Source organism: Copidosoma floridanum, unplaced genomic scaffold (assembly GCF_036245765.1).
Source record: "Copidosoma floridanum isolate Cflo_tuat_1 unplaced genomic scaffold, Cflo_Japanese_pri ptg000021l, whole genome shotgun sequence".
Lineage (NCBI taxonomy): Eukaryota > Metazoa > Arthropoda > Insecta > Hymenoptera > Encyrtidae > Copidosoma > Copidosoma floridanum.
Window position 1 is genome coordinate 28,200,522 of NW_028321898.1, and position 27,344 is coordinate 28,227,865.

A 27,344-nucleotide genomic window follows, 5' to 3' on the forward strand; every position below is an offset into this window, starting at 1 on the left:
TTAATAATTTATTGTATTGTTAACTACAGTTTTACTATTATTACGCTATCGAACTAATCCTCCACCAATCTGTACTTACCCTCGCGCTAGAGAGAATGATAAAAAAAAAAAAAAAATTTTGATACGACATATCGGTGCCTAAGTATAAAGGAACAGAACAGATTGAATAGTAAAAAAAAAAAAAAAAAAAACAGATCGGCCACAGTCAAGCAAAAAGACAGTACCCCATCTATCACCCAGTTATCAATTCAGCTTATCTCTTATAGTGTAAAAATAAAAAAAAATGATTATGCAAAATATATTCATCAAATGATTAGCGGCATTTGCTCGTATAAAGCTGTTGAAATTCTGGTGCCAAAGTGACAAGTTTCGTGTTGATCTCAAAATCAGTCGCAGCATGAGGACAGCCGTGGTTACTTTTGCCGTCCTCGCGGTTTCTGCACTCGCCAGCGGATATCCACCCCAGAGTTCGATCGATGGGTACGTCTGCACACCTTATTAACTCGACAGTAGTAATCATATAATATTTTATTCATTTCAAACGAGCCCCGACAAGGTAGAAGAGGCCATACCTCCGGGTAACAAGGCGCGCCTCTCTACCACCCCATCCCACGTGGTTGGGCGTCTCTTGGGATTGAAAAAACTTACACTAAATCCACAAATGTTTCCAACGCGAAAGAATGCAAGGTCTGCGGGTAGCCTGCCACACCAGGGATCAGCTAGACTTTGTGCGGAAGTTCCGAAACACGCCAGGCTTCGATTTGGCGGCAATCGAGCGAGACCCGACATACCCCATCCACGTTTTCGTGGCGGCCAATCAGCTCGAGCAGTTCAAGCGAGCCCTCGCCACCGAGGGAATCGGCTACGACGTTTTCATCGACGACGTGGGCACAATAGCCCGGGAACAGAAGCAACAGTCTCAACTCCACTCGAGCGACCTCCTGAGCTCTTTCCCCCCCTGGGACCGGGTAAGAGATAGAGCAAAGAAAACAACTTCAATCCTCGAGGTCTTATCAATCGGTCGTCTTCTCCACCCGCAGATCACGTCGTACCTCGAGACCCTCGCTCTGACGCACGGCCACGTGGCCAAGCTGATAAACATTGGCACGAGCCACGAGGACCGGGACATCCTGGGCGTAAAGATCACGAGCTCCGACGCCAGACCCGGCTCCAGGCCCGCCATCCTCGTCGACGCCGGCATCCACGCGCGAGAGTGGCTCGGCCCCGCCACCGCCCTCTACACCATCCGCCAACTGGCCGAGAACGCGAGCAACAGCCACGTCTTCGACAACGTCGACATCTACGTCCTCCCATCGATCAACCCGGATGGCTACGTCCACACCCACCAAGTGGTGAGGCAATTCATCCTCGCTGTTTTTTTTTTTTACATCCCCTTACTTTTGTCGTTTATCGTGGATACATAGGATCGCATGTGGAAGAAGAACCGGTCGCCGTCGGCTGACGGGGTGGGCTGCTTCGGGACCGACGTCAACCGGAACTTTGACTACAAGTGGAGGAGTATGAGTGCACGGTGTATACTTGTAGTGACTAATTTGTGTCGATTTAACGAAATTGCCTCCTTCTGTCCCCAAAGGTTCGGGAAATCGGTCTTGCGACTCGGATTACAGTGGGCCCAGGCCGTTCTCGGAGCGCGAGAGCCAAGCGTTGAAGCACTTTGTCGAGTCCGAAGTGGGTTCCTTGAAGGTCTACGTCAGCCTCCACTCCTACGGGAAGGCAAGCGTTGAAATTTAAATTAATCGTGTACTTTTTTTACTACGTGAATCAACATTTTCATACCTTGACCTTTTGGAATTTTCAGTACATCCTGCATTCGTGGGGTGACAAGCCAGAGCTGCCCGAAAACGCTCCTAAGCTCGTAAATAAGTATTGCCCGTCTCGTAAAGTCTCGTTATTTTCCGTAACGATTGGTTTATTGGTTTCAGGAGTGCGTTGCGAGAAAGGCCGAGGCAGAACTGTCCAAGGTTCGGGGGGAGCGCTATCAAGTAGGCAGCTCTTACAACCTTCTGTGTAAGTCGATGATCGACGTTGTGGTGAAACAATTGAGTCTGAGAAAGAAAAATAAATATTGTAGATCCAGTTCACGGTGGTAGCAAGGACTGGGCCCTGGCAGTCGGAGGGGTGGACTTGACCTACACGATCGAACTGCCGAGCGAAAAGTACGGATTTTTCGCACCAGTCAGTGAGATCGTCCCCGTTGGCCGGGATATCTTCGAGGCCATCAAAGTCTTCGCCAAGTACGCCGAGGGTGGGATATGCCAGGGCGTTTAAGTTTTACAATGTTTCATTATTTTGATCATTTTTTTTGGGCTTGGGAATTTTCGGTAGCTTGTATCAAGTGAAACGAGACGACTTTGAGCAAAACAATTGCGTGGCGTAATCCTCTTGGTGACTTGCATCGATCGATGAGTGATAAACAAGTTAAAAACAACTTTTATGTAATTTTCATGCATGTACGTTCTTTCGCGTTTTAAGTCAATAGGTAAACACTTTATTTGAAATTGTGTGAGTGATTGAGAGTCTGATACACTTTTTTTGTGATTTTATTATTTACAAAAGCTTTTTGTACACATTCGATTGAGAAATAAAAAAAACTTTTTTTCACATGTGTGAGCATTGGATACAAACTTTTTACTTCAATAATCATTTTTTTCGAAAAGATCACGTATTAACGTAAAATTCCAATGATACCCACGTATTTCAAAATATCGTTACAAAACCATCTACTCTTTTATCAATATATTTGGCCTTATAAGTCTACAGAGTCGAATTACCTTTTTTTGTAACAAATAATAATAAAACTAAATAAAAAAGACACAAACAAATGATAAAATTACCATCAGAGATTCTATATCATTTTTATAACGCCACTAGTAATGGACACAGGTTTAAAACATTTTAAAATACATAAGATATACAAGTGACTAAATAAACATAGTCAAAACTTTTCGCAATGAAACTGTTTCAGGTATCAAAAACATTAGTAGTGTCACAGCACTATTCCAATAAATAAATAAAAAACTTATAAAAAACGTTACTTTAAGATTGTACTGGCTTTTTTAACCGCCTTTTTTTTCTTACTGAATCTCAGGGACTGTTGTTTCAAATTAAAAACTTTCTTTATATCAGACGTCATTTTCAATTTTAGGCATTGTAGAAGTGCATTGAACTCTTTTTTTTTACAGCCACGATTAAATATTTTAAAACAAACTTGTAATGGATTTTTATCCGTTAATCTTATAAATTCTATGGTAAAATCTACAACTGTTTTTAAATGAAGAAAATCTGGTTTTTCAAGCATTGCTTTTGAAATTATAATGTCTTTTTCAAGAGGATTGCGATTGTTAAGACCATTGCAAATATCTTTTTGTCTTAACCACAGCTGGTGCGATCCCTTACAATTTAAAATTGTAATGTTTTCTTTTGAATTATGTAATGTATCAACTAGTACATTTAAACCACATTTTTTTGATTTTTCCACATTACTCACAACTTCTACTTTTAAACATAAAACTTGCTCCAAAAAACACTTGGTCAGATTAAATATGTCATCAAACCATTTGTTTACGTTATTCCTATCTGTAACATTCTCGTGACTCACAACTTTCATAGGAATGTCAAAGAAAAACGTTTCTGGCTTATCTTCAATTTTTAGTTTTGGCTTTTTTATTCGACTAAAGTTAAATATATTATCAAGTAAATCAAGGTACTTGTTACTCGATGATTTTTCAATAATGCTTACTGTGTCAGAACAATATACTTGGAAAGCCTCCAAGTGGATATTTTTAATGTTTTTGGCTATATTAGAATTTAACTCAAATGGATCTTGGACACACATTGGTGTAATCCAATAAGGCAAATGAATACCCCCTTTTGTATTATTTGTACTATCATCTTTTTGAACTATCAAAGCGTTTAGTAAAATTTCACTTTTATTCATCAATAACGCTCTATTATACGATTTGCCGCTGCTAACGCTAATGATGCTACTATAGAAGTCATAGTTGGAATAAAATTTAAAAAATCCAAGTAGCAAATCAGGAATACTCATGTCGCTAAATTTTGCTTGAAAATCTGACCCTCCAGCGTTATGGTGAATTTCCCAGCCTTGAATCCTAAATGGAGCATTGAAATTTTTGTTCAATTCGCTCACTGCTGGCACCAGTTCTAATTGTTGCAAGTAAAATATAAATAACACAGCTGCAGTGTACTTTGAAATTGGAACTTTCAAGTCGCATCGTTTGATCCACTGTTTGATAATCAACATTGCTGGTAAAAAGTTGGGATCACTGGACAGGTACGTCCTTATCACTTGACTGTTGTACACCCCCAAGCAAGTTTTGAACGAGAGATCGCAGTTTACTTTTGTCGGCTTGTAAATGAACTTAATAATTGGTACCCTTGCCATCGGAATCGTGATTATACGGGCAAACAATTTGGAATGGGAGCGCAATGTTTTCTCTATGACGGCAAATAACTTTTCAAAGGCTATCACGTGTGGTCCAGTGATGCTGTCGTCGAACGTCACTGGTATACCTAAAATTCAAAACAAACATTTTACTGCACGAGCTGTCAAAACATAACAGAACTTTAGTTTTTTAGTAGGCCCCTAATATTTAAAGAGTGTAATCGAGTAGTATCACTGGCATTTTAATCACAGTATCCATAATTATACGTTCAAGTGCGAGAGGGAAAGCATGAAATGTCATCTCCTTAACGTTAACAAGTTGTCTACAGAATATTATCTAAACACTTAGACTATTGAGGATTACACGTACCCGAGATCTCGGGAAGTCGTAAATAATAAGCAAGTACCAAAATATTTTGATTAAGAACAACTTTCTAACATTAGAGTTAATAATAAATGTCCTTTTGGCTCACACCGGATAACCGGATGGTTGGGCGTCCCAGTGTGGCCCTTGTTAACCCCCTCTCTCTTACAAGAGCACTTAATACTAACCTTCACTTACTGAAAACACGGCCGCACTCGTTTCACTTTCGCAAGCAAATCATGGTAAGTACACAAAACTTTTGGTATATATTTTACCGGATAACTGTAAATACCAATTACGAATTTACCGTAACAAGGACAGAAAAGGAACTTGGAGTGTACAGCAAAAGCCAACTCACCTGGATTGAAGAAAATATCCAGATCCGAGTCTTTCAAACCCAAACCACAGGCCGTTGAGCCGAAACGCCGCGTCGTGCATTTCGGGAAGATCGGCCGGAAAATCTCGTCAATCTTGAAACAAATGGGCTCGTAACGCGTTCTGATCTCCTCATCCGTCAACACGATTTTGGCCAAAAACTTGTCGAGCTGTCTTTCGAACGATACCTTGACAACAGTGGCAGCAGAACTGTCAGGTTTCGTTCCTGTATGCAAATGAGGGAGAACGAAGTTACCAAGTTTTTGAGTATATTTTGTTTTTCAACGCATACATGACAAGCACAGATCTGTTTTTGAGTAGTATACACTGGATATTACCTTCGAGTTTATCCTCCTGAACCATGTTCGATAAATAAACTGAATTAATTAGCCTCAGGAAAATACAATTAGTACTGAGGTCATGAGTTGGGGACAAGAGTGTCGTAGGTACAAAAGTGACGACATGGGTTCTATCCCTAGTCAAGGGAAATTGTTGCTGGTCTGCTGCACAGCTGCAGCTTGTCTGTATGCTCTCTGTCTCGCTCACTCTCGTATCAGACGACGCCAATACTCATATATTTATCTCGGAAACTTGAGTCCATCCATAAGTACGTATTTACACGTTGAAATTTTTATTTTCATTGTTTCTTTTACCATTGACGCGATAAGCGTGAAATGAACCTTACGGTTCCTTGTTTTCAACAACGCTGATGGTTTACGGTTCTGTTAATTTGCGCACAGTATTACTTGAGTATGATTTACAATATATCAAAAAAGCCTTTGTGAGACGATACTTTTTAATTCAGGCGTAATTTGCCTGGCCTATGTCCACACCCATTAACTTTTCGCAAAAAAGTCGAGAAAATTGTTGCCGCTAGATGGCGCTGACTGCCAATTACATGACGGATAAGATGGATTCGTTTGTAGGCCAGTCAAATTACTCTGGAATTAAAAATTTTCATCTCACAGAGGCTTTTTTGATATGTTGTACTTATATCCCAAAATTTTTAGGACCGTAAACTAGCGTCGTTAAAAAAAAAGGAATTCACGTTCATCTCGTTAATGGTAAAACAAAATGAAAATAAAAATGCAGCATCTAAGTAGAGCGAAAAATTTTCTACAACTACGTGTACCTATACTTACTCCTCTTATGCCCGGCACCGTAGGAGCTTTTTTACCCGGTATCCTAGCAGGTGATTAGGTTGCCTTGTCCGCAAACATTGGCTGCAGCGGTTGGCGGCATCAGTTGACCGGGTTCCCGGAGCAACGCAGCGTCGCATCGCCGTAGGACGGTACAAGAGGTTGTTGCCATTGCTGTGTCATACATCTCTCATATAGCAACATTCTCGGACCTTCGGGTAAATATTACTTATTTGTACTCTTACGAAAAGCACGTAAGAAAATAAAAACTTTCATAAACAAACAAACTATTTACATAACCCTAAATAAAGGGTAGACATAATACATGGTGTGTCTAGTTGTAAATATTTACATTTTACAGTCTGTCATACCGTACCCTAGATTAAGTACTTTGGTGTTTGACAGCAGATTTAAAATAACAAAGTGGGACAACTGTTTTCATCGCCATAAAGGCTATAAAATTTTTATGCACAATAGGTAAAGGTGCATGTATCATACATGTTGGAGCTAATTGCTGATTAGAGATGTCAATTGAATGCATTTTATGTGATCTGTATATTGTGCAATTACAAAAACTGTCTCTTCGTACACGTCACGTTATGTCTTCAAAAAAATACCATTTATCCTTTCTCAAGGTCAGATTTTAAATTTAAGAATCCTCAAGAGTGAATTAATTGCTAAGAAAGCTTTTTTATCAAGTCCGTACGAAGTTGATAAAGTAAATATGTGTATAGCCAATTCTCAGTTAGCTTAATTTACTTTTTTTATTGATGATGCAGATCAAGAGAAATCTCTACAATTTTGTAACAGAATGATTATTAGTGATAAAATTTTGAATAATCAACCTCAAAGAGTTTGAATCTTGCATTGCTTTAAATTGAGCTTTTATTTTGTTTCGCTTTAACTCTTCTACTGTTATGGATTTACATTGAATAAGTGAATAAAAAAAAAGGCAATAAAATAAAATGAGTATACCAAACCCAAGGATAGTAAAACCAAACGGTCATTTATCATGAGTTGTCAGAATAGTACATGCCTCCTATCTCTCGAGTTTTTAGTGTTCGTATTTATTTTATATCTTGAAACTTTCTTGCCATTACACAAGATTGAAATAAAATAACTATTCTAAGTAGCCAAAATTCTAAAAAAAAAAACAACAAAATAGCAGACGTCAGAGTTACTCGCAACAAGATATCCAATATCATAATCTCATTACACAGGCTATCGCGCGCTTGAACAAAAAGAAGTCCCATGAATCGCTCAGGACAAGTCACCAGCGTGGATATTGCAAAAGGCCTGACCTACATTATGTACCCATCGTGTATGTAGTATGTACTTATACTTTAGGACGAGTTGAAAAAAAAAAAAAAAAGACGGAAAGGTGGAATATAATCGGCCAACGGAGACAGGCGCCGCCGATCCGGTTTTGCGCACTTCCATGCATACCTTCTTCTTCTTCTTCTTCTTCTTAGTATCTTCGACGGCACACATGTAGGTACCTCTAGATTAATAGGATCATCGTGTCACCCAGGTAATCGTTTTGTTTCTCCATCTCCTCCGTTGCGCGCAACTGTACCCATAATCTATACACTTGTGCCAATAATTGTACTTTTATACCTCCTGTGTATAGATATACTCAATGCTTGCGGGTACATGTGGAATTTCCTGACGAGATTTTCGTTGTCTTTGCATTTTATGCGTTTGAAGCCACCAGCTGTGGCTCTGAAAAGTGGAAGTTGACTTGTATGCTAATTTATGCGTGGATTGATTACATGTTACGGTAATTATGACGTGCGTGACGTTTATTACGTGTACGAATACGTTTTTATTTCTTCTTCACAAAACTAAACGAGTGAGTTGTGATTATTCCTCGGATGAATGTCAAATGTGCGATCTCAATAAGTATACCATCATGATTGGCAATGAGTAAAAGATCGTAATGCATCTTTTTCACGCAGTCACTGTAAAAATTGGCCAATCACCCTGTTGTTTCATTTGATGGGAATTTACAAGGGAGGGCAATAAAATATACAAAGATTCGACATCATTTTGTATGAATTCGGTAGTGGTTTTTCATAAACTTACCATCGTTGAAATGTGGTGCCTATACAACTTCCATCCTCGCACTTCCGGCACATTACGTGCAAAAGCCAAGTGCGCATGCAGATTCAACGATGAGAAAAAAACAACTCGCCCGTCAAACCATATAGGATTAACGCATGTACAGCACGTACCTATGTAAGTATATGTTCACTCGCGCCTTTCGTTTTCTGCCCTCGAAATTTGTGCGCTCGCTACTTTTGCTCGCCGATCCGTCTATTTTTCATTACGGTACATGCCTGCACAACCTCATCGTAGCTGTGAATCGCACAAACGACCCGTCGTTCTCCGATTCTCTGATATGGGTGCAATTGTAATCGGGTACTTATGGCTTCATTGCTTTTCGTTCGAAAGCCATCTTTAAACAATATTGTATTTTGTCACTAATGAAATCGGGTATATACTTTGTAGAACAGCTCCTGAAACAGAATTCACTTCCTCCACGAGTATAACGTAATGTCACGACAAATCGGAAGATAACAGCAAACATTAGAGTAAAATCCAAATCATGCATCGCCAGCACTTACGCACACCTCATTAAAAGGCACAGCCCACATTCCGCGCAAGCTCTCTCTCGCGCGCGCGCTCACTTTATAATTAAACTCCGCGAGATGATGCGGGATCCTTTCGCTCGTTTTAGACCATCACGCGCGTGCTCGCGAGGAATGTTGGGAGACAAAAAATCCAAAAACCCATATGTTCTCTCTTATCCGGGTCGATTGCGTCTTCCTCGCGTGTGATATTAATTAACATCGTGATATATATACACGTGCACGTGTTGCGCGTCAAGGTGGACCAATCGATCTCCCGTGTAAATATGCGTTTCGTCGTCGCGACAATAGGTGTGCAGGATGATTCGACGCTTTCTCTCCCCCCTCCTCCTCAAACGCAATTTCATTTTGTATTTTTCCAAGCGAGAGCGCGATGATCCATACTTCACGCGGTTATTAATGCGCTCGCAGTCGTTCCGTGGCGTAAAATTAACGCATCAAAATAAAAGCACGTGGACTTTTTTCGATTAGAGAGGCAAAGTGTGCACGTGTGTGAGCTTGAAAAAAGAAATAAACACCATGTGGTTAAGGATCGATCGAGCAGGTCTCGTTACAGATTAAAGACAGATCCTGTTCGGATGGACCCATGAATGTCTCTTTCTTTTTCTTTCCCGACTCTTTTTTTTTTTTTTTTTTTTTTTTTTTTCTTCAGAGTCCGTTTCATTAAAAATGTTTAGCCAAAACTCGTTGGGCATAATATTTTACAGGGTGCAAGTGATATGGGTTTGTTTATTCGTCATGCACAAACACGTGCCCAATACGTCCAACTCTGTGCAACAAGGTATCTCTTCGAATGGCCGACCCTCGACTCTTTCCGATGCTTATTCGCTTGCTATAAGCACTTGACGTTTCGTATATGCGCGTCGTAAAGGAAAACGTGCAATAACAAGACGCGTTAGTAAGTATATCGTTACACTCTCCCGAGAAAAAGAGAGAAGCATATATAGTCTCACGATCGTCATCCCGGCGTGGCGTTTCGTCCAGCCCAAGTGCCGATTGAGAGACGCACGTATATACCCTAGTTTCCTCTAGCTTATCTTTTCGTATCTTGCATCTCCCGACTTTTTACCGCGTGAATGTTTACCCGTACGCACCGTGTGTGTATGATGTAGGTTAGCCGATTTTTTGCCGATGTTTGTGTCACCGCGACTCTTATGGTTAGTTTTGCGGTTTACGAGCGCGCGCGCACGTTTGATAAGTTCCGTATAGTAGAGAGTTTTGCTTGCATTCAGGTGTTACGTTTGTGGAGTTGAAGAGAAAAAACAAATTTTTCGTGCTCCCGGGAGGATATTGACCTAGATCCGAGTGTCTTTATTGGGCCCCGTAGGAGATTAGAGGATGTTGGCTTTTTTTGGGTCGTAAACTTTGATGGCGCTTCCGAGGATGTTATTGCAGGTATACATAGATGTGACGTATACGTGAAAGGTGCTTTGAGTTTGCTCTAGTTTTCATGTGTCTCCAATTTGTTTTTAAGGTGTGAGAGGAGCCGCGCGATTCATCAATCGGAAAGATAAAACTGGATCGACAGAGAAGTACGGTTGGTCCATTGGTGAGAAAAGGCCCCTTATGATGACAAACGTCTAGTGCCATTTACATCTGGAATCCTCATTTCAAGGGCAAGGTCTTTGCGGAGAAATATGGCTACTTCCTTCAATGGCCCAAAAAATTGATCAGGTAAGTTAACTCATCGCGTTATATATATAATATATTTTTTTAACCATAACGAAATTTATTATTCAGTTTTTATGTGAACACAGCCCGTTTTTTGCGAGGGCCGCGAACTCCGCGTAAAAGCTCCGGTTCCCACGCGCCGACCTAGACCCAAGATCCAAAAATACACCCGCGTACAGCCCGAAAATCGGCCCAGTCCGGAACTCTCTAAATTCAGCCGTAGCAGCGATCAATCGCTCGACTCTCGACTTACCAGCTCCCGGTAAATTTGAGCCCGGCCAAAGAGCGGCTCATCGTTTTCTTTTGCGCAGACGTGGGTTTATCGATAAGGAGCACCGACGTAGCGTTCAGAGGAGGAGGGACTGGAAATTGGCGTAGATAACGTAGAAAACAGATGCCGAGCGCTCATACATAATTGTGTACATGCATCAGCGAGATACTATTTTTGGGAGTTTTTCAAAGTTATCGGTGTGAAAGAGTGTCGAAAGTGATCATGTTGGCTTCGAAGCTGTTTATTCGCCGTTCGAGGATCACAATCAACAAACGGACTCCGTGACATTAATTGACAGTTGACACTGACATTTTTCAAACTCATTGTCAAACAAGTGTATAATATTATTCATTTGTAGTGGTAGGAAAAATGTAAATGCCTTGTCGTTACAAAAGGATACACACTCTCCGTGGCAAAAGTATAATCAATTTAATAGCATATTTCTCACGACTACACTGACACACGAGTTTGAACGTAACGTGCTTAACACACTTTGTACAAACAGTCGAGCATCGGAGTCTTAGTTGTAATTATCAAGTTTTTGCTTGAAAAAATTTAATTAACGCGCGTACGCCTACCTCTTAGCTGGCGCGTTATTAATTTATGGGTCAATTAGCATTTTTATCATAGACGCGCACAAACTTTCTAAATAAATTAATCAAATTGGATTTGTTACGAAACTTTTCAAATGATAATTTGGTTGAAGTTAGTTTGATTATTCCTATCTCGAGATAAGCAACCAAGTGACAAGTGAAATTTTCATCTCAGCTCGTTAAAAACCCATTTGGCTCTTTGGCTGCTCTTTTTTTAAAAAAAAAAAAAAAAAAAAAGAAACTTTGACTCAAAGTTTTCGCAGCGAAACTCTGATGGGAGAAAAACAAAGCCCTCAAACCGACCTCGTGCGGCAAAAACGAGTAAAATACATCCCGTATACTACCCCACTGACCCTGGAAAGAGAGACAGATACGGAGTGTTATAGCTGGCGCCAACAAACACCATGTACCTACAGGCAAAAGAGAGAAAAAGAGCGAGAGCAGTAGTAACTGGAAAGCCATCATCGTGGCAGCTGTGCCCGGCACGTCCCTCAGTTTCGCGACGACAGCTGTTCCGTCTTTACGTTGCGCCTGTCGTCCCCGGAAAACTACAGCCTTTTCCGGCCCCCAACTCCCTCGCCCCTCTTTCCTCCTTTGTCCTCGAATTTTCCGGACTCGTGGCATTATTAGTTGTACTTGCTCTCCGAAATTGGATACATATTTTCGTACTCCCAAAGGCTCAAGAGAACGTAGCGCAAGGATATAGCTGGAGCAGGTAGGACATGGCGTTAAGGATGCTACATATATACAGTGTGTTCCTTAGGATGGAGAAGGGGGAAGTGATAGTGGACGATTGGAAGGATGGTTGAGTCAAGTGTGCGTTTTGACGAGCTTATTTTTTTTTTTTGTTTATTTTTTTTTTTCAATTTTGCACAGGTAGGAAAATATTTTGTTTTAATGCTGACAAGTTGAGATGAGTTTTTAACACGAATTAAATAGTAGTAAAGCCGTCACTGTTGTTGTGGTAATCAAATCAGATTTTAAGTTCCTAATTGTGGAAGAAGAACGAATTACTTTCGTGCTTTGAAGCGTGATTCGTGCGTACATTATGTGATCGAATGAGCGCGTGGGAAAAATTGTCAATGATGTTTTGTGCTGGTATGTAAATCAAGATGCTTTTTGTTTGCTCTTTCGAAAGTGGCTTTGACGCGGTTAATCACGACAAGTATTAATGTGCTGTCGGCCCTCCAGATAAAGCCGCTCTCGATCGCACGCTTCTAGTTTATCCTCTTATCGAAATTACGCAAGATATAGTTTTGTGCGTGAAACTGATATGCGTTCGACCATCGTTATTTCATGATTTCGTGTGCTTGCTTTGCTCATACTTTCTTACTTCTCGTTATAAACTTTAATTGCAAGTTGGTATGTTCGTTTTTGAGGATTACAGCGGTAATGCAAATCATTAGTTTTTTTATTGAAATTAAAAAAAAGAAAAACATAAAATATTATTCAAACAAAGTTTCTACAATTAGTATTTTCTATAGTTGAATTTTTTAAATAACAACACTTCAACAGACTCATGGTCAGTCATGTGTTGAACAAATCGTGCGGTTTACAATTTACGAGGGCATAAATTCATTTCAGGTTTAAGGAGCAAACATTAAAAATTCGATAAAATGAGTATCAACATAGATAAGCCCAGATGGGACCAGAGCACTTACGCAGGCCGAGCCAAGCACTTTTTTACAGTGACGAATCCTTTGAACGCATTCGCCACGAGCAAACAGCTCGACAGGGCGAAGGAAATCGTTACCAAATACAGGTATTATTACCACTCGTTTTACCTTACAATTTATTCTCTTATTGTTTATAACGTAAGTTTAGATGATTTTTACCGTTGCGTCCAAATAATGTCGAAAAAGTTTGAAATTAAACAAGATCTGAACCTTTTTCTATTAATAATAATTAAAATCGACCTTCACGCGAGTAGTACTCTCTCGATAAATATGCATTTTTTTGTATTATCCAGCACCAGTATTTTTCTTATGAGCACACAATCGAGCGAAACATATAGGCGCAAATGTGTGTCAAAAGTAAGAAGGGCGCGTTGATAATTGCACTCTGCGCAAACCAAAGTCCGCTATGCCATTGGTCCTCATTCTGTCATTAGTTATTTATTGTCGATGGAATATCTGACGGCTGCTCGCTGACTCGTCATTTTTCATCTTTCGACACTTTGTCTAAAACTCGTTGTGAATATTAACGATGATGGACGCGACTCTTTAAAAATGAAAAAAAAAAAAAAAGCTGACCTTGAAAATGTTTCTGCGACCAAATCACCCTTCGCCATTAAATCTGCATTCCATTACATTAAGCACAATTGAAGCACTTGGCAAAATAATAAAAGCAATGGCGTGGTGTGGTTGACCACAGAGGAACCGTAATTAATCGAGCTCGTGTGTATGCCTTTTTTTTTTGCCGCCGATGTACGTGTAAATAGAAAAGGTACCTCCTTGAAGCAATTGGGGATCGACGAGGACGAACTGTGGAGAGCCAAGTATTTGTACGACAGCGCCTATCACCCGGATACCGGTGAAAAGATGGTAATGGTCGGACGCATGAGCGCCCAAGTGCCCATGAACATGATGATCACCGGCTGTATGATGACGTTTTACAAGTAGGTTGATTCTTTTTCCTTTTTTTTTTTTACTTACTCGTTTCTACTTTTTTTATTTTTTTATTGAAACTGATATTGCACGAACTTTCATTCAGCCAATTTTTTTTTTCAATGGAACCGTAAACATTGTTATAAACTATGGGAACTCTGTTGTTAATTTTTTAGTCTTCTAAGAAATATTTTGAAGTATCCTTGGTATCTGATAAATTCTTCTAAATTATTGATTAATTAATTAAGTAATTACAGCGTCGGACAAAAACGACGAATGATTTTTAAGCAAGACACGTAAAAAGTTGTAAATTCGTTAAACGCATCCTACATTTTATTTGAAGATGCTTATTTTAAAAATGCTTTCACGCGTGTCGTTTGGACACACGCCAAATTCCATTATACGTCAACCGTACAAATTTATTTTTCTTTTTTAATTTCTTGGGTCCGAATAATCAGCTCAATCTAAGCAATTTGTGATGGTATGCATTTTTTGAGGACAGATGAACAAATATTTTAAATTGTATCTAAATGGTGAAAAATGGGAGGTCGAAGGTTACGAGGCTCCAACATCACTCGCTTATCTTTCGACGGATAAATTATGCAAGACCCCTTGGTACAGTTGTTTAAACTGAATTTATTTTATCTAAGATCCATTTGATTTTTTTATTGATCCATCTGATTAAGTTAAAAAAAAAATTCACTTTTACTTGTGACTCTTTAATTATGTTTATGATCACAAAACAAAATAATATTTCATAAAAACACAGAAGACAATTTTTTTACCTTCACTACATCAATTTGGTTGGGGACGATACCTATACCCAATAATTTTAAACTTTAATTTTATCTCATCTCAAGAGTCTCCTACATTCGTGAGATAGTGACCCATTTTAAGTAATTATTTCTCAAACACACGAAAATCCCTGGCACGTGCAATGACATAAGCACCAAGTACTATTAAAATTGAAGCGTATTACTTAATCAGAACCTCATTTTACGTACCTTCAAAAGGCACGTGTGAATCATCGAGCGTCGACTCTGATACTAAAACCTCGTTCCGAAATTTTATTTATTCATGGAAAATTTCATACCTGTACAAGTGCCATTGTTCGCTTGTACTGCATACTGACTCAAATTGAACCAACGTAAAGTATGAAATAAATAAGAAAAAGGAATTAAATGCAAAATTTACCCACTCTATATACTGAAACAGCAATAATTACCTATGCACGTTACCCTTAGATCGACCCCTGCGGTGATATTCTGGCAGTGGTTCAACCAGTCGTTCAACGCGGTGGTCAACTACACGAACCGAAGCGGCTCGAGCCCGATACCCTTGGAGACCCTGGGCATAAGCTACGTGGGGGCGACTGGGGGTGCTCTGGTCACGGCCCTCGGGCTCAACAGACTAGCCAGACGGGGACCTCCGCTAGCCGGACGACTCGTACCCCTGGCAGCCGTGGCCGCGGCAAATTGCGTCAATATTCCCCTAATGAGGTTCACGGAGCTGAGGGACGGCATCGAGCTTCAGAACGAGAAAGGCGATCTGCTCGCTAGGAGCCGGAAAGCCGCCAAAGAGGCCATATCTTCCGTCACTGTGTCTAGGATTGGCATGGCCATGCCCAGTATGGGTGAGTGTGATGATGCAGGTGGGACCTGGGGGTACATTAATTTGTACAATAATTTACTCCTGACGTAGTGTTGGCACCTGTCCTGATAGACACGCTGGAACGTCGGTGTATATTGGCCCGGGGCTCGTTGTGGGCAGGACCGATCCAGGTGGCCTTTTGCGGCTTATGTCTGACATTCGCGACGCCATTGTGTTGCGCCCTGTTTGCCCAAAAAGTCGCAGTCAACGTCGACCATCTCGAGGAGGACACAAGAGTGGAGATACTGAAGAAGGCACCGGGCACTCGAGTCGTTTATTACAACAAGGGGCTGTGAATTTGTGTCGATGCTGGTGTTTGGCGTACGTGTGCGACTGTGTCTCGATTTGAGGGTACGAATCTTCTGGGACTTTTTGATTAATGCCTGTTTGGGTTCTTTTCTGATAAATGTCAATTGAGAGTCTCGCGTTGAGATCAGGAATTAATTGGCACAAATTTACAGGTATAAGGTGTGTACTGAGTGAATGTGAGTGACGGGCGTGCATATGTGTTCAATAGCTTGCTTTTTAATATATCCTTGGTGACATGGGTTGCCTGATGAGATTACAATAACTCACCTGTATATCACGCATACTGTGAAGAATAAAGTTAAAAGTATCAATCATTGGTGCATTTTTTTTTTTTTTTTTTTTTTTTTTTTTTTTTTTTTTTTTTTTTTTTTAACTACTTTAAGTTTGTGCAAAAACTACACAAGTGCCATTCCAGTTAACTATTGTTACATAAAACTTTAATTGCTGTTCAAGTTTATTGAAATGTTTTATCCATGAATGAAAAACTCAAAGCTGAACCGACTTGTTATCAAATCCACAGATTATTTACATTTTACTATATTTACATTTAAAGCTATTGAGAAGTTTTCTGGTTAAAGTAGACTTGAGCATTTGCATTTTTTGTGATATAGGTATAGGTCTGTTTTTAATTTTAAAGCTGCTGTTGTTGTAAAGATATTGTGTATTGATTACTTTAAAACGTTTGTGACATAAAAACAAATTTATCTATTGAAAAGTTTAAATAAATTGTGAAAAATGTTACAATACAAATAGTCAATTAAATTTTGTGTCATGCTAACACAATTTCAAGACAATAAATACTATTACGTCCAAGAACAGTAAAATGTATTGTTCTTTATTCCATTAGAACCTTCATTTTTTATTACAAGTGATGTTTAACAATCATCACCTATTCTATGAATCTTGATTAATCTAGAAAAAATATTTACAAACTTCCCTCAATCAAAAAACAGCATTTTACAAACCACTCAAAGTTAATTGTATAGTTCCTGGTGGTTTATACTCGTGAAGATTAAATGACGTAACAGGTGGCAGTGGTTTGATTTTACGCCCATGTTTGCCAGTTTTCCTATGCCATAAGCCACTTCTAGGCCTGTTACCTAATTCTCGATTTTTTTGAGCACTTCCAATAGGTGTTGAGCCATGTTCTACATTGGATAATCGACCTACAGTTGCCATGCAATACTCATCTAAGCTGAACTCCCTCTTGCTTGGTACTTTCACAACCACACGATTTTTGTCTTTCTTTGTAATGGTACCAAAAGTTCCAGCTGCATGAATCAAGCAACCACTCCATCCAACGTATTTCTCAACACAGTTGACTTGAGTACCTATTGGCAAAGATCCCAGTGCATAGCAGTCACCTTCATTAGGATTTCGAGGAATACGAGGGATTCCTTTGTGAGTTCTTAGAATATCTCCAGGTTTCATGTTCACGGTGGCAAGAATGTAATACAATTCTTTTCCACTCCCAACAAGAGCAACATGACTGGTGCGGCAACCATCTTTAAAGACTTGTAAGACTTTTTCTTCCTTTGGACTCTCATTGAGATCAGATGGTCCATCCCTCCTCCAGTTGATCCAATGATATTTGTGCTTTATACCACCACCAATACCAATGACCACTTTCCGACCTAAAAAAACAGAATATGTCTCGGTGAGTGAGAAAAAAAAGTGGTCTTGTTTTGTCTCACAAGAGTTGGTGAGATCTTATATTTACACTGACGGCAATGTTAAAATGGCTAGCGGGAGTTCAAAAGTATGACTCTACTAGCTACAGTTAATAAATGTCTAATTGTATTCATATTATTTTCCTTTCCCCACACCTTGACTGGCTAAGTTTGGCATTTTATGCATGATATTACCTCAAAAAATGACACACAGTCAAATAATAAAACAGTACAATCAACCAAAACTATGAAATTTCACGCTTTCATTCCAAATTAATTAACAAGTATGTTTGAAAAACAAGTCTGCATGAACAACAATCTGCAAAATATGTGCACACAAACAATGAGAGTCGTCTGCTCTACGAAGCCTGCGACATGCACATAACCTAAAAACCAAATCTCAAGACACTCTGCATGCGAGACAATTTATGAATAAAAAAATTTAACCAACCCTTGCCCAAATCACCACTCACCCGTAACAGGATCCCTGCCACCGAGATTGGTAACTTCCAAGGGCTCGATGGTATACTTGTCCTTGAAGTGAACTATCCTGCGATAAGACTTTCCTTTGACACCAGGTTTCGGTTTTTCCACGAGCTTGAAGTAGTCCCGCTGCTGCTGGACCTGGAGCTGAGCTAGTGGTGCGCACAGCCGGCTCACGGAGTCCAGGATCGCACGCTGGCCCAAGATACGACCCAACACCGCCGGGACCGACATCGTGTTATAAACATAAACACACCTACACTGCCACATATACCTATATGCATAGTATGATGATACATACATGACATATATACCTTGCCTCCCCCTTTGCCCCTTGTGTTGTTTTGAAAATGTTTTGAATACGAGAAATCTGAGTAATAAATAATTGTTCAATGTATTATATTTAATCTTGTAACAAAAGTGCTTTAACGTGATTGCTATACTGAAATAGTAAATATATTTTTATAAAGCAAAAGTGACTTGTCTGACGAAAAATATTTTTAAAACTTTGTTTAGGAGACACTTTCTTGGTGCAGTAATTTTTTATATTCACATATGCACTCAAAGGACAAATTAGGGAGGGCAAAATTTTTACGGGTTCTTTGAATCGTTACTTGTTCAAGAAAATGTTCATCCTTTCGCAAACGAATTTTACTTTGAAAAACGATTTTACAATATTTATATGGTATTTTTTTAAATATTATAAGTACTACTGCACGGATGTATTCAAATTATTGGATTTTACTTAAATACACGTATTTCTAGCATGACTTGTGGTAATTAAAATTTTTTTTCGAGGTTTTGAAGAACTCACGTAAATACTTTCACTTTAAAAGTTGCCCTAAAAATACAGATAACGAATCGTAATCTATGAAGAAAAACTGGCACGTGTTAATTTAATTGATGTTAACTCATACTTCGTTTAATGAGTTTAATTTAAATGATTGAAATTTTTATTTTTTTTTTTTAACTAACGATCTATTGTCAAAAATTGCTAAAAAAATTGGTTAGTCCCATCGAATGTGTAATAAAAATATTTAAAAACGATGAGTTATAACTGTAAGCATAATGCAGGCAAGTGATTTTTTAAATTAATTATATAAACCCTTACCTCATTACCTAATGAAGATAATAGATAAGCAGTTTGACTTTCTAAGTTTTAATGAGTGTGTAAAAAGTGTGAAAACTAAAAAAAAGTTAATCATCACCACTTCTGTTCCTGAATGTGCGAGGCCTACATTTCATTTTTCAACCACAAAAGTTTCTGGTTCTCGTTTTTGAATAATAGTTCGGTAGTGTGCAAAGTTTGACAATAAAACTTGTTCTGCGAGAAATGAATAGTTTCGTACCAGATGATATCAAGGTGCCATTTAATAAAAAACGATCGGTTTCCGAAATCCAACAAGTGAAATAAAAAATTGGCACCGCATATCATGTATTGGACGGGAGATGCCGTTCTAGTGGCATTAATAATACTCGGAAACGCTGTGATCATCCTCGCAGGGAGGCTGAACCGTATACTGTTCAAAATCACCTCCAATCACCTCATATTCAGCCTCGCCATTTCAGATCTGTGCGTAGGTTTTGCGGTGTCCTACGATCTCGTCTTTTTCTTCTACCCATCTCTCGACCACTACAAATTCTCGTGTTTACTCAGGCAAGTAAAAGAATAAAAAATAAAAAAAATTTTTTTTGAGTAATTAAACACATTTTTAAATTTATTTCAACAGGTTTGTGTTTATTTCTGGTGCTTGTACCGCGAGTTTCTTCAACATCACCGCAATAGCCATCGATCGCTACGTATCCATCGTCCATCCGCTCGAGTATCCCACGTACATTACCAAAAAATTGATAAATGTGGTGGTAATTGTCAACTGGTGCGCAGCTATTTTCATTTCCACTATTCCTCTTTACTGGAACACGTATCAGTCGACACATCAATGCGAACTTCTCAATTTCATCCCCAGGTGCGTACAGTAGAGTAAAATTGTCATATTTTGTCACTGGTCGATGAACTATACATAAAAATTTAATTTTTCAGGTACTATTTAAACGTTATTTTAATACCAATATTTTTGATAGTCTGGATAAGTATGTTTGTATTTTATTGGAAAATTTGGAGAGAAGTGAGAGCGCACTTTCAAAGACTGAATGAGCTTGGATTCAACGGACATTGCAACTACAACAAGAGCAATCAGGTATGCACCTAAAATTAGTGTTCGTCTTCTAAATATTAAATTCTTTACTTACACATGTTTTCTCCGATAAGGTCGTGCTTTCCATATTGGGCTGTTTCACGATTTGCTGGCTACCCTACGTCATCATTTCCTGTATACGATTTTCGAAACTACCGTACGAGCCTGATCGAATCACTCTACACGTGGCGTATTGCATAGCAATGTTAAACAGCGGTATAAACCCATTGATCTACGCCTGGAACAACCTGACGTTTCGGAAAGCCCTTTGTCACTTGATGAGTTTGAACTCCCCATCGCCCAGTGAATATTTTTTAAATTTTCAAGGTCTGAGGCATCTAGGTGCAGCGAACGTTAAATCCATTTCGGCTAACGTTCATAATAACGAAGTCCAGATTAATGCAGTTTGAGGATTTTTATTTTTTTTTTTATTTATTTTTTTTTTCATTATTTTTGTTTAAACTGGAAAAATGCTTGCACGATGGTGTGTGCCATTTTTTAAATAGTAGTTTCTTATGAATAAATGAGCTTAAACAAGCGACAAGGTGGCTGTGTTGTTGATTTTAAGGTATAATCTTGTAAATAATTTTTGTACATTAAATGTAAATAAAAGTTATTTTAAATTTGAAAAACTCGTAAAAAACCGAATGACCATAACAATTTACGAAAAAACGTGTTACATTTTAGAAAATGATCTACTAACTGTTGTTTACTTTTACCAATTGATATAACACCACTTTTTCAATTTTATAGTCTACGAGGATATTATCAAGTCAAATATCGCCTTGGCAGATCAGTAGTTCGAAATTCATACATCGATTGAACGATCCACTTATTATACAAATATATATTTACATCGATTCTTCAAAACCAATAGAATAGAGTAGTGTTCCCCTGACTATCCTCAAATTGATACAACAGCAGTGTAAATATCATCTGGTTTAATAATAAATATGAGAGGGATGTACATTTTTCTAAAATGTAAAAAAAAACCAAAGGTAATAGAAGTAAATTGTTAGTTGCTAGTTAAAATGTTTAGACTTAAGTTTTTGTCATGCGTACATTTGAATAACACATTTAGTTCTTGAGAAATGCTAAGTGTAATGTGAATTACTGTTCCGCCAAGAAATTTATCAATTTTCTTCTAATAAATTAATTTAATCATCGATCGCAGTTATTTATAGTGCAGTAGATGGCAAGAAAGAAACTCCCGCTATTACATTGAGTTGATTATCAAATAGTGATAAAACAATAAAATGGTGTTCAGCTTCATTACCAATCGTTGGTAAAAATCAGATCATCTGTGGCGACCGCAACCCGAGTTGAATGGTTTGACCACTTTCACCAGCTTTACGAATATTAAAGTATACCTTAGTATTTTAATTCATCATATCGGTCAAGTCGTTTTAAAGTTATCAATAAAAATCATTATTGCTGAATTTTTTTAAGTCGTAAAATAAATTATTTATTTTCACAAAATTATTACCTGATATTTTTAAAAATCGTTCCTCTGTTAAAAGAATTAGATGAGAGATGCAAGTGTACAATAATATCTATAACTAAAAGTCTAAGGAAGCTTCAAACAAAATAATTGGTAAAATACTTTTTTATATTACAAAAAATACCATTTTTAAAATTTCACAAGTTTTTAAGTATTCAATTGTTTTATGAGATAGAACTTATGTTTCAAAATTTTTTTTGCTTGCTATGGTCTCAAGTTGGAGTAATAATGTTTTATTAATGTATGCGTTGATTTGTTAATTAAAAACCGGTATTCATTTTGACAAAGCATACTCGGTTGGTGATTGATACGTGCGTTCCTTCGTTTTTCATTGTAGTTTATAATTTTCATACCCTAATTCATTAATTACGAAACCCATCGAATAATATAACATCTTCGGGTAGGCGCTAGCGTTTTTGTACTTGATTATTGACTTGAAGGAAAAACAAAGCTTTTTACGCATGTCTGACTAAATATAGTCCTTTACTACTTCAATAAATAGTTAAACCTTGAAATGATGTGTTAAAAAATTTTTCTGATAATCTAAAAAACTTCACTATTAATATTATATAAAAAAAAACGTGACAATATAATTTACAATGCGAGTACTTTCAAAGGAAGACTTTTACGACTTTTTGTGTGGATTTTAGGCTTGTATTTTTAGACTTAGTCAAAAACTCGACTGCCAAAAAAAACAAAATTGTAAAAGCTATTTATCGATAGGAAAAACAAATAAATTTTTAGGCACGTTGTGGTAAATTACTCACGTTAAAACGCCTGCTTTCCTTACCGCCCAAAATGGTGGAAATAATAGACATATGGGATGTGTCCAGTGTCTTAGGAAATCGTGAACAGCTAAGAATTTCAAATTAATGTTTTTGTCTTGTTGATCAGGAATTTATTAAGGCAAAAAAAGGTTGAATCGATTTAAAAATTATATTCTTATATACTGTGCAAATGATACTTCAATATTTTTTCCATATGACGTTTAAAAACTTTTGTTTTGCCCTCCATGATACAATATTTGGATTATTTTTTTTGTTTTTTGAAGTAATTAAGAATTTTTTGTGTGTGATGTTTCGGCATCTGGCGTATTTTGTGTGTTTTCTGATTCTCATATCGAAAGATCAAAAATCGATAAGATCCCTAATAAAAATTTTTCAACCCAAAACCCTGCACTGCGAAACAAAAAAAAAAAAAAAAAAAAAAAAAATGGATTCATCGTAGCAAAGCTCTCTAAAGCTGAGACACAACCGCAACGCGTACAAAACAGCAATGCTTATAAGCCACACAAGTTGGTAAAGGAGAGGGTGGAGCGAAAGGGACAAAAGAGAGACGTCGCATGGACTCACAGCCAAACGTGGGTTGTGATGGTGGCGGAGGCGGTGGAAAAAGAGGGTGCGAGGTAAGGCTGAGGAAGGTAGCTAAGATGGCGGACAATTTGCCGCTCGACTACTCTCCACTTCGAACCCCTCCTCTCCGCCTTTGCTCCCAGTCGCGTCTATCTTCTCTCGCCTTTTAGGGTAATTCTCCTCGTTCGCGCGCGATCTACAATAGCGTTTGTATAAGGTCCATTGCGAGTGAGACGGCTGGCTTTCGAAATCCGGATTTCATGTTTTTCCCCTATTTTTAATACATTTTCTTTTTTTTTTTTTTTTTTTACTTCGCTAATCTCGAAATCGTATCTCATTGCGTCTCAATTTAAAATGTACACGAACACAAAAAACAGGATTTCTCATGGCACACAATCGTGACAATTTAGTATGAGTCAAGACAGTTGGTAATAAAATCTACGAATGACGATTACTACGAACCACGACGTAACTTTTCTGTGAAAAACAAAATATTTATATTGCAAATGTATTAAAAAGAAAAAAAAAATCATTTATTTGATGAGAGATACAATATCCCGGTAATTTAAATTCCATGGGATTTTGTAAATATTTGTATCCATCAATTTATATTAATACAAACAAGAACTTGGTAAATAATTTGTTTTTCGTGTTTCGCTTTATTTTTTTTATTTTTTTCAATTTATTAATGTTATTGTCACAACTACCTATACACGCTTTAATTAAGGTGAAATTCTTTTTTGTCAAATAACTAAAAACAACGCTTTTGTATACCATGGCACAATTTATTAAGAAGAAAGGAAAAAAAACATCAACAAAGTTACATTTAATTTAGTTTAATACATTTATTTTCGTCACCCAACCACTGTCCTATCACTTACAATTTATCAAGCTCTTTATCCTTGTTAGCAGCTTAAACCAAAAACTCGGCGAATCCTCGTTAAACCCTATTTCCCAGGTTCCCGCAAAAAGACGTCGAAAGTCACAAAAAGCCATAATACTCGGCAAACTTTCACCCTTTCGCTTCTCGGTCGGCATTTAAACAAGAACCATTTCCCGTATAACAACTCCGCTCGCGACCACATTGGGATCAGCCGCTTTTGGCTTCGCTCTTCGTCTCCTCGTCTCATTGTCATTATGTCTCTCTTTCTCTTTCTCGGCTCCAAGTCAGATCCCCACGTAAGCGCACGAGCGCGCTTTTCTCGCTCCCTTTAGGCATTCAGTCCGCCATCTTCTCACTTAATAAAATAATTACCTCCCCAGCCAATTAGGCGCTCCTCCGAACCACGTACCCCTTGCACATGCCCTATTATATGCTGCTTCAGTTTTCGCTGTAATGGGACTGTGTACCTTAAAAGTGATTTGAAAGGAGTAGGGAGACTTAATTGTTAGACTTGTCAAATTTTCATGGAAATTTTTTTTTTTTTTAGTCAAAATTAGTGGTAACTTATCTTGAAAAATTTTAATTAAATAATAAATGGACTATTTCATGAAGTTTATTGTTTCATACGGGTTATTGATTAATTAAGATGAACGTATTTAATAATTTAAACTTGAATTTTTAATATACCATTAAAGTGGTGTCACTTAATCCCATGACATTCAATGTGTTATAAAGTGTGCGTATTTAAACATACAGGTATCTTGGTTACGTTAATCATTCATGAATTACGTAAACAAGTGAATGTAGAAATAAAAAACCTTGAAGTTCTTGTAGTATTATCAATTTATTATTAATTCAACTTATGTTTGTAAAATTAATTTCAAAACAATTTATTCAAGAAATGTTAACAACAACAATTTATCAATACTTTTATACGGAAAACAGTAGTTACGAACGTAATATCAACTAATCAACAAGTTTGCAATTGGCATCTTCCGGCCAGTCGCACATATTAATTTCTGGATTGAAGTGCAGATTAGACGGGCACTCCATCAGGTAAGGCACTCCCCAAACGCACTGGTAGAAACTATTGCAATCGCTGGGATTTGGCAGAAGGATGTTCTCGCTATGCTCGAATTGTTCGGGACAATGGACTTTTGGTGCATTTTCCACGTGCTCATCTTGTTCCTGAGCATAAGCAGCTACGACAATGAGGCCGAATAGTGCCACAGCGACGATTGCTGTATCGATGAAAAAACACAATTTATGTAATTAAAATCTTATGATTTCTGGGTATATATATGCCAATAACATAACATAACGCAGTAGATACAGAAATGCACAGCTTACCTTTCATGATGAGAGAAATTGTGTTGAGGACTGTGTGGGAGAAAAGTTATCAACTGAACTCGAAATCAGAAAAATCTCTTTTATACCTCGAATGAGATTCACAGTGACTTCGTAATCATCTTGAGATTATTAATTTGTTTATACATCCTTGACTAATAATGTGAATTTACAAAATATTGTTAAAAATTTGTTTTGTTTAATTAGTGATATAGAATGATTAAGACGTGAACTGTTGGTTACAACCTGACGGCATATATCATGTTTAACGCGTTACGTAATCAACGTATAATCAATGAGATATTCATAAATTTATATGACAAAGAATTATATACGCAGTTGCATAATTTTTATCATTCAATAGCGAGGACCTTGAATAAATTTGGTGATACTGTTACATTGTAGAAATGTTGAAAATATGATTGATAGTTATATGGCCCTTTGAATAAAAATATTTATTTAATTATTCACCTGTAGTAATGCAAAAGTTGTATCTTAAATTTTTTTAAATTTTGCTTTTATAACTTTTGGACATACCTTATTACTAAATAAAAATGATAAGATATTGCAGATTATGCAAATTTGTAGTGATTTATAATACGGTGAATCATATCAGTGGATTTTCAAGTAACCATTCTTTAATATTTGATTATTTTTGTGGTATTCAAGTTTTACTAACAAAGTATCCTATAAAAAACTATCGTAAAAAGAAAATTTCATACAACCAAGTATTGAAAAGACTTTAATGTCCATAACTACAATACCCACTGATCAAACTACTAGGAAATATTGTAAATTCTTGGTTACTAATAATTTATTGTAGATTACTATGTTAATTGCAGTAACATCTCTTTACAGCTGAACTGTAAATTCTTCCAAGCAATGGACGTATCTTATTCTTTATACCAAATCGTAAAAATTTCGCAACTTTCTATCACTGTGCTTAGAGTGAACCAGTATTAATTCATTTTCTATTCACTATGAACATTTAAATACATGGGAGACTATACATGTGGTTGTCTTGCTACAGTCGGACGTAAATTAAATCATGCAATCAGTTTGAACAAAAAAACAACTAAATCCTAGAAAATTTAACTAAGCTCAATAGTCAAGATAAAAGAAGATAATAGTTGACAAATTGTTTTTATTATCAACTGTTTGTAATAAAAATTACAGAGATTGAAATCCAAAAGAAACTGCAAAGTTTTATAAATATTACAACCACGAAGTTTTTTATTTAAATTCTTTGATTTTCACAATATTTTTTCTTCGAGTATGGTTACCTTAGTTCCAGTCGTCTTCTAGTTTTAAACGACAAACCTTTACTTAAAATAAATATGTACTCGTTAAACCAATTCACGATGAAGTACTGTCTACTTAATGTTGAAATACTCATATACAAAAATACATACATCTGATCCCACATGATAAACAATAAAAAAAAAAGTTAATACTTCAGATAAGTTTCATAATTCTCACTGCTATATCAGCAATAGTTTATATTGGCTTTGTATTCACTGCAATAACTCAGACATTTTTGGTCAAGGAGAATGTTGAGGGTATAGTTCTAGTATCAACGAAATCCTTAAAGCTCATAAGACTCTATTACACTTGGGTTAGTAAAATCTTAAGAAGTTTTAAGTTGCATGGAAAATTAAGGCTTATTGTGAAAGTCGAAATTCAGTCGTTTAAAAAATTCAAATTTTAACAATCAGTTAAAACTTTGTATTAACTCATTATTTGGTAAATTACATTTTACATCTACAAGAGTATCTAAAGTATAATCCTTTTTTATGTCCAGCTAACATTCAATGGCAACGCAGTACTTGTTAAATTTCAGACCTTTAGTAGGATTTTA

At 37.3% G+C, this 27,344-nt stretch overlaps 5 protein-coding genes across 5 annotated transcripts; 3 read left to right on the forward strand and 2 right to left on the reverse strand.

The window, feature by feature from the left end:
• Nucleotides 1-397: 397 nt before the first annotated feature.
• On the forward strand, nt 398-2,289 carry LOC106642519 (carboxypeptidase B-like). Its single transcript, XM_089594840.1, has 8 exons — nt 398-480; nt 680-968; nt 1,041-1,352; nt 1,425-1,518; nt 1,595-1,734; nt 1,820-1,876; nt 1,944-2,028; nt 2,093-2,289. Exons 1-8 carry the CDS (start codon nt 398-400, stop codon nt 2,287-2,289), a joined length of 1,257 nt encoding a protein of 418 aa, XP_089450966.1.
• A 763-nt stretch (nt 2,290-3,052) lies between these two features.
• LOC106642518 (terminal uridylyltransferase Tailor-like) lies at nt 3,053-5,695 on the reverse strand. The gene is made up of 5 exons (XM_089594841.1): nt 5,504-5,695; nt 5,149-5,391; nt 3,509-4,554; nt 3,230-3,412; nt 3,053-3,136 (listed from the first exon to the last, which is right to left on the reverse strand). The coding sequence occupies exons 1-5, from the start codon at nt 5,526-5,528 to the stop codon at nt 3,053-3,055; spliced, it is 1,581 nt and encodes a 526-aa protein (XP_089450967.1). The 5' UTR covers nt 5,529-5,695.
• Nucleotides 5,696-11,712: 6,017 nt separating this feature from the next.
• Nucleotides 11,713-16,369, forward strand: Sfxn1-3 (Sideroflexin-1-3). The gene is made up of 5 exons (XM_014357356.2): nt 11,713-12,205; nt 13,075-13,252; nt 13,931-14,107; nt 15,341-15,729; nt 15,798-16,369. Exons 2-5 carry the CDS (start codon nt 13,107-13,109, stop codon nt 16,040-16,042), a joined length of 957 nt encoding a protein of 318 aa, XP_014212842.2. The 5' UTR covers nt 11,713-12,205; nt 13,075-13,106; the 3' UTR covers nt 16,043-16,369.
• A 435-nt stretch (nt 16,370-16,804) lies between these two features.
• On the reverse strand, nt 16,805-18,452 carry mRpL2 (mitochondrial ribosomal protein L2). Its single transcript, XM_014357359.2, has 2 exons — nt 18,199-18,452; nt 16,805-17,689 (listed from the first exon to the last, which is right to left on the reverse strand). The coding sequence occupies exons 1-2, from the start codon at nt 18,440-18,442 to the stop codon at nt 17,013-17,015; spliced, it is 921 nt and encodes a 306-aa protein (XP_014212845.2). The 5' UTR covers nt 18,443-18,452; the 3' UTR covers nt 16,805-17,012.
• Nucleotides 18,453-19,641: 1,189 nt separating this feature from the next.
• On the forward strand, nt 19,642-20,363 carry LOC106642517 (histamine H2 receptor-like). The gene is made up of 3 exons (XM_089594842.1): nt 19,642-19,865; nt 19,939-20,175; nt 20,291-20,363. The coding sequence occupies exons 1-3, from the start codon at nt 19,642-19,644 to the stop codon at nt 20,361-20,363; spliced, it is 534 nt and encodes a 177-aa protein (XP_089450968.1).
• The last annotated feature ends 6,981 nt before the right edge of the window (nt 20,364-27,344 follow it).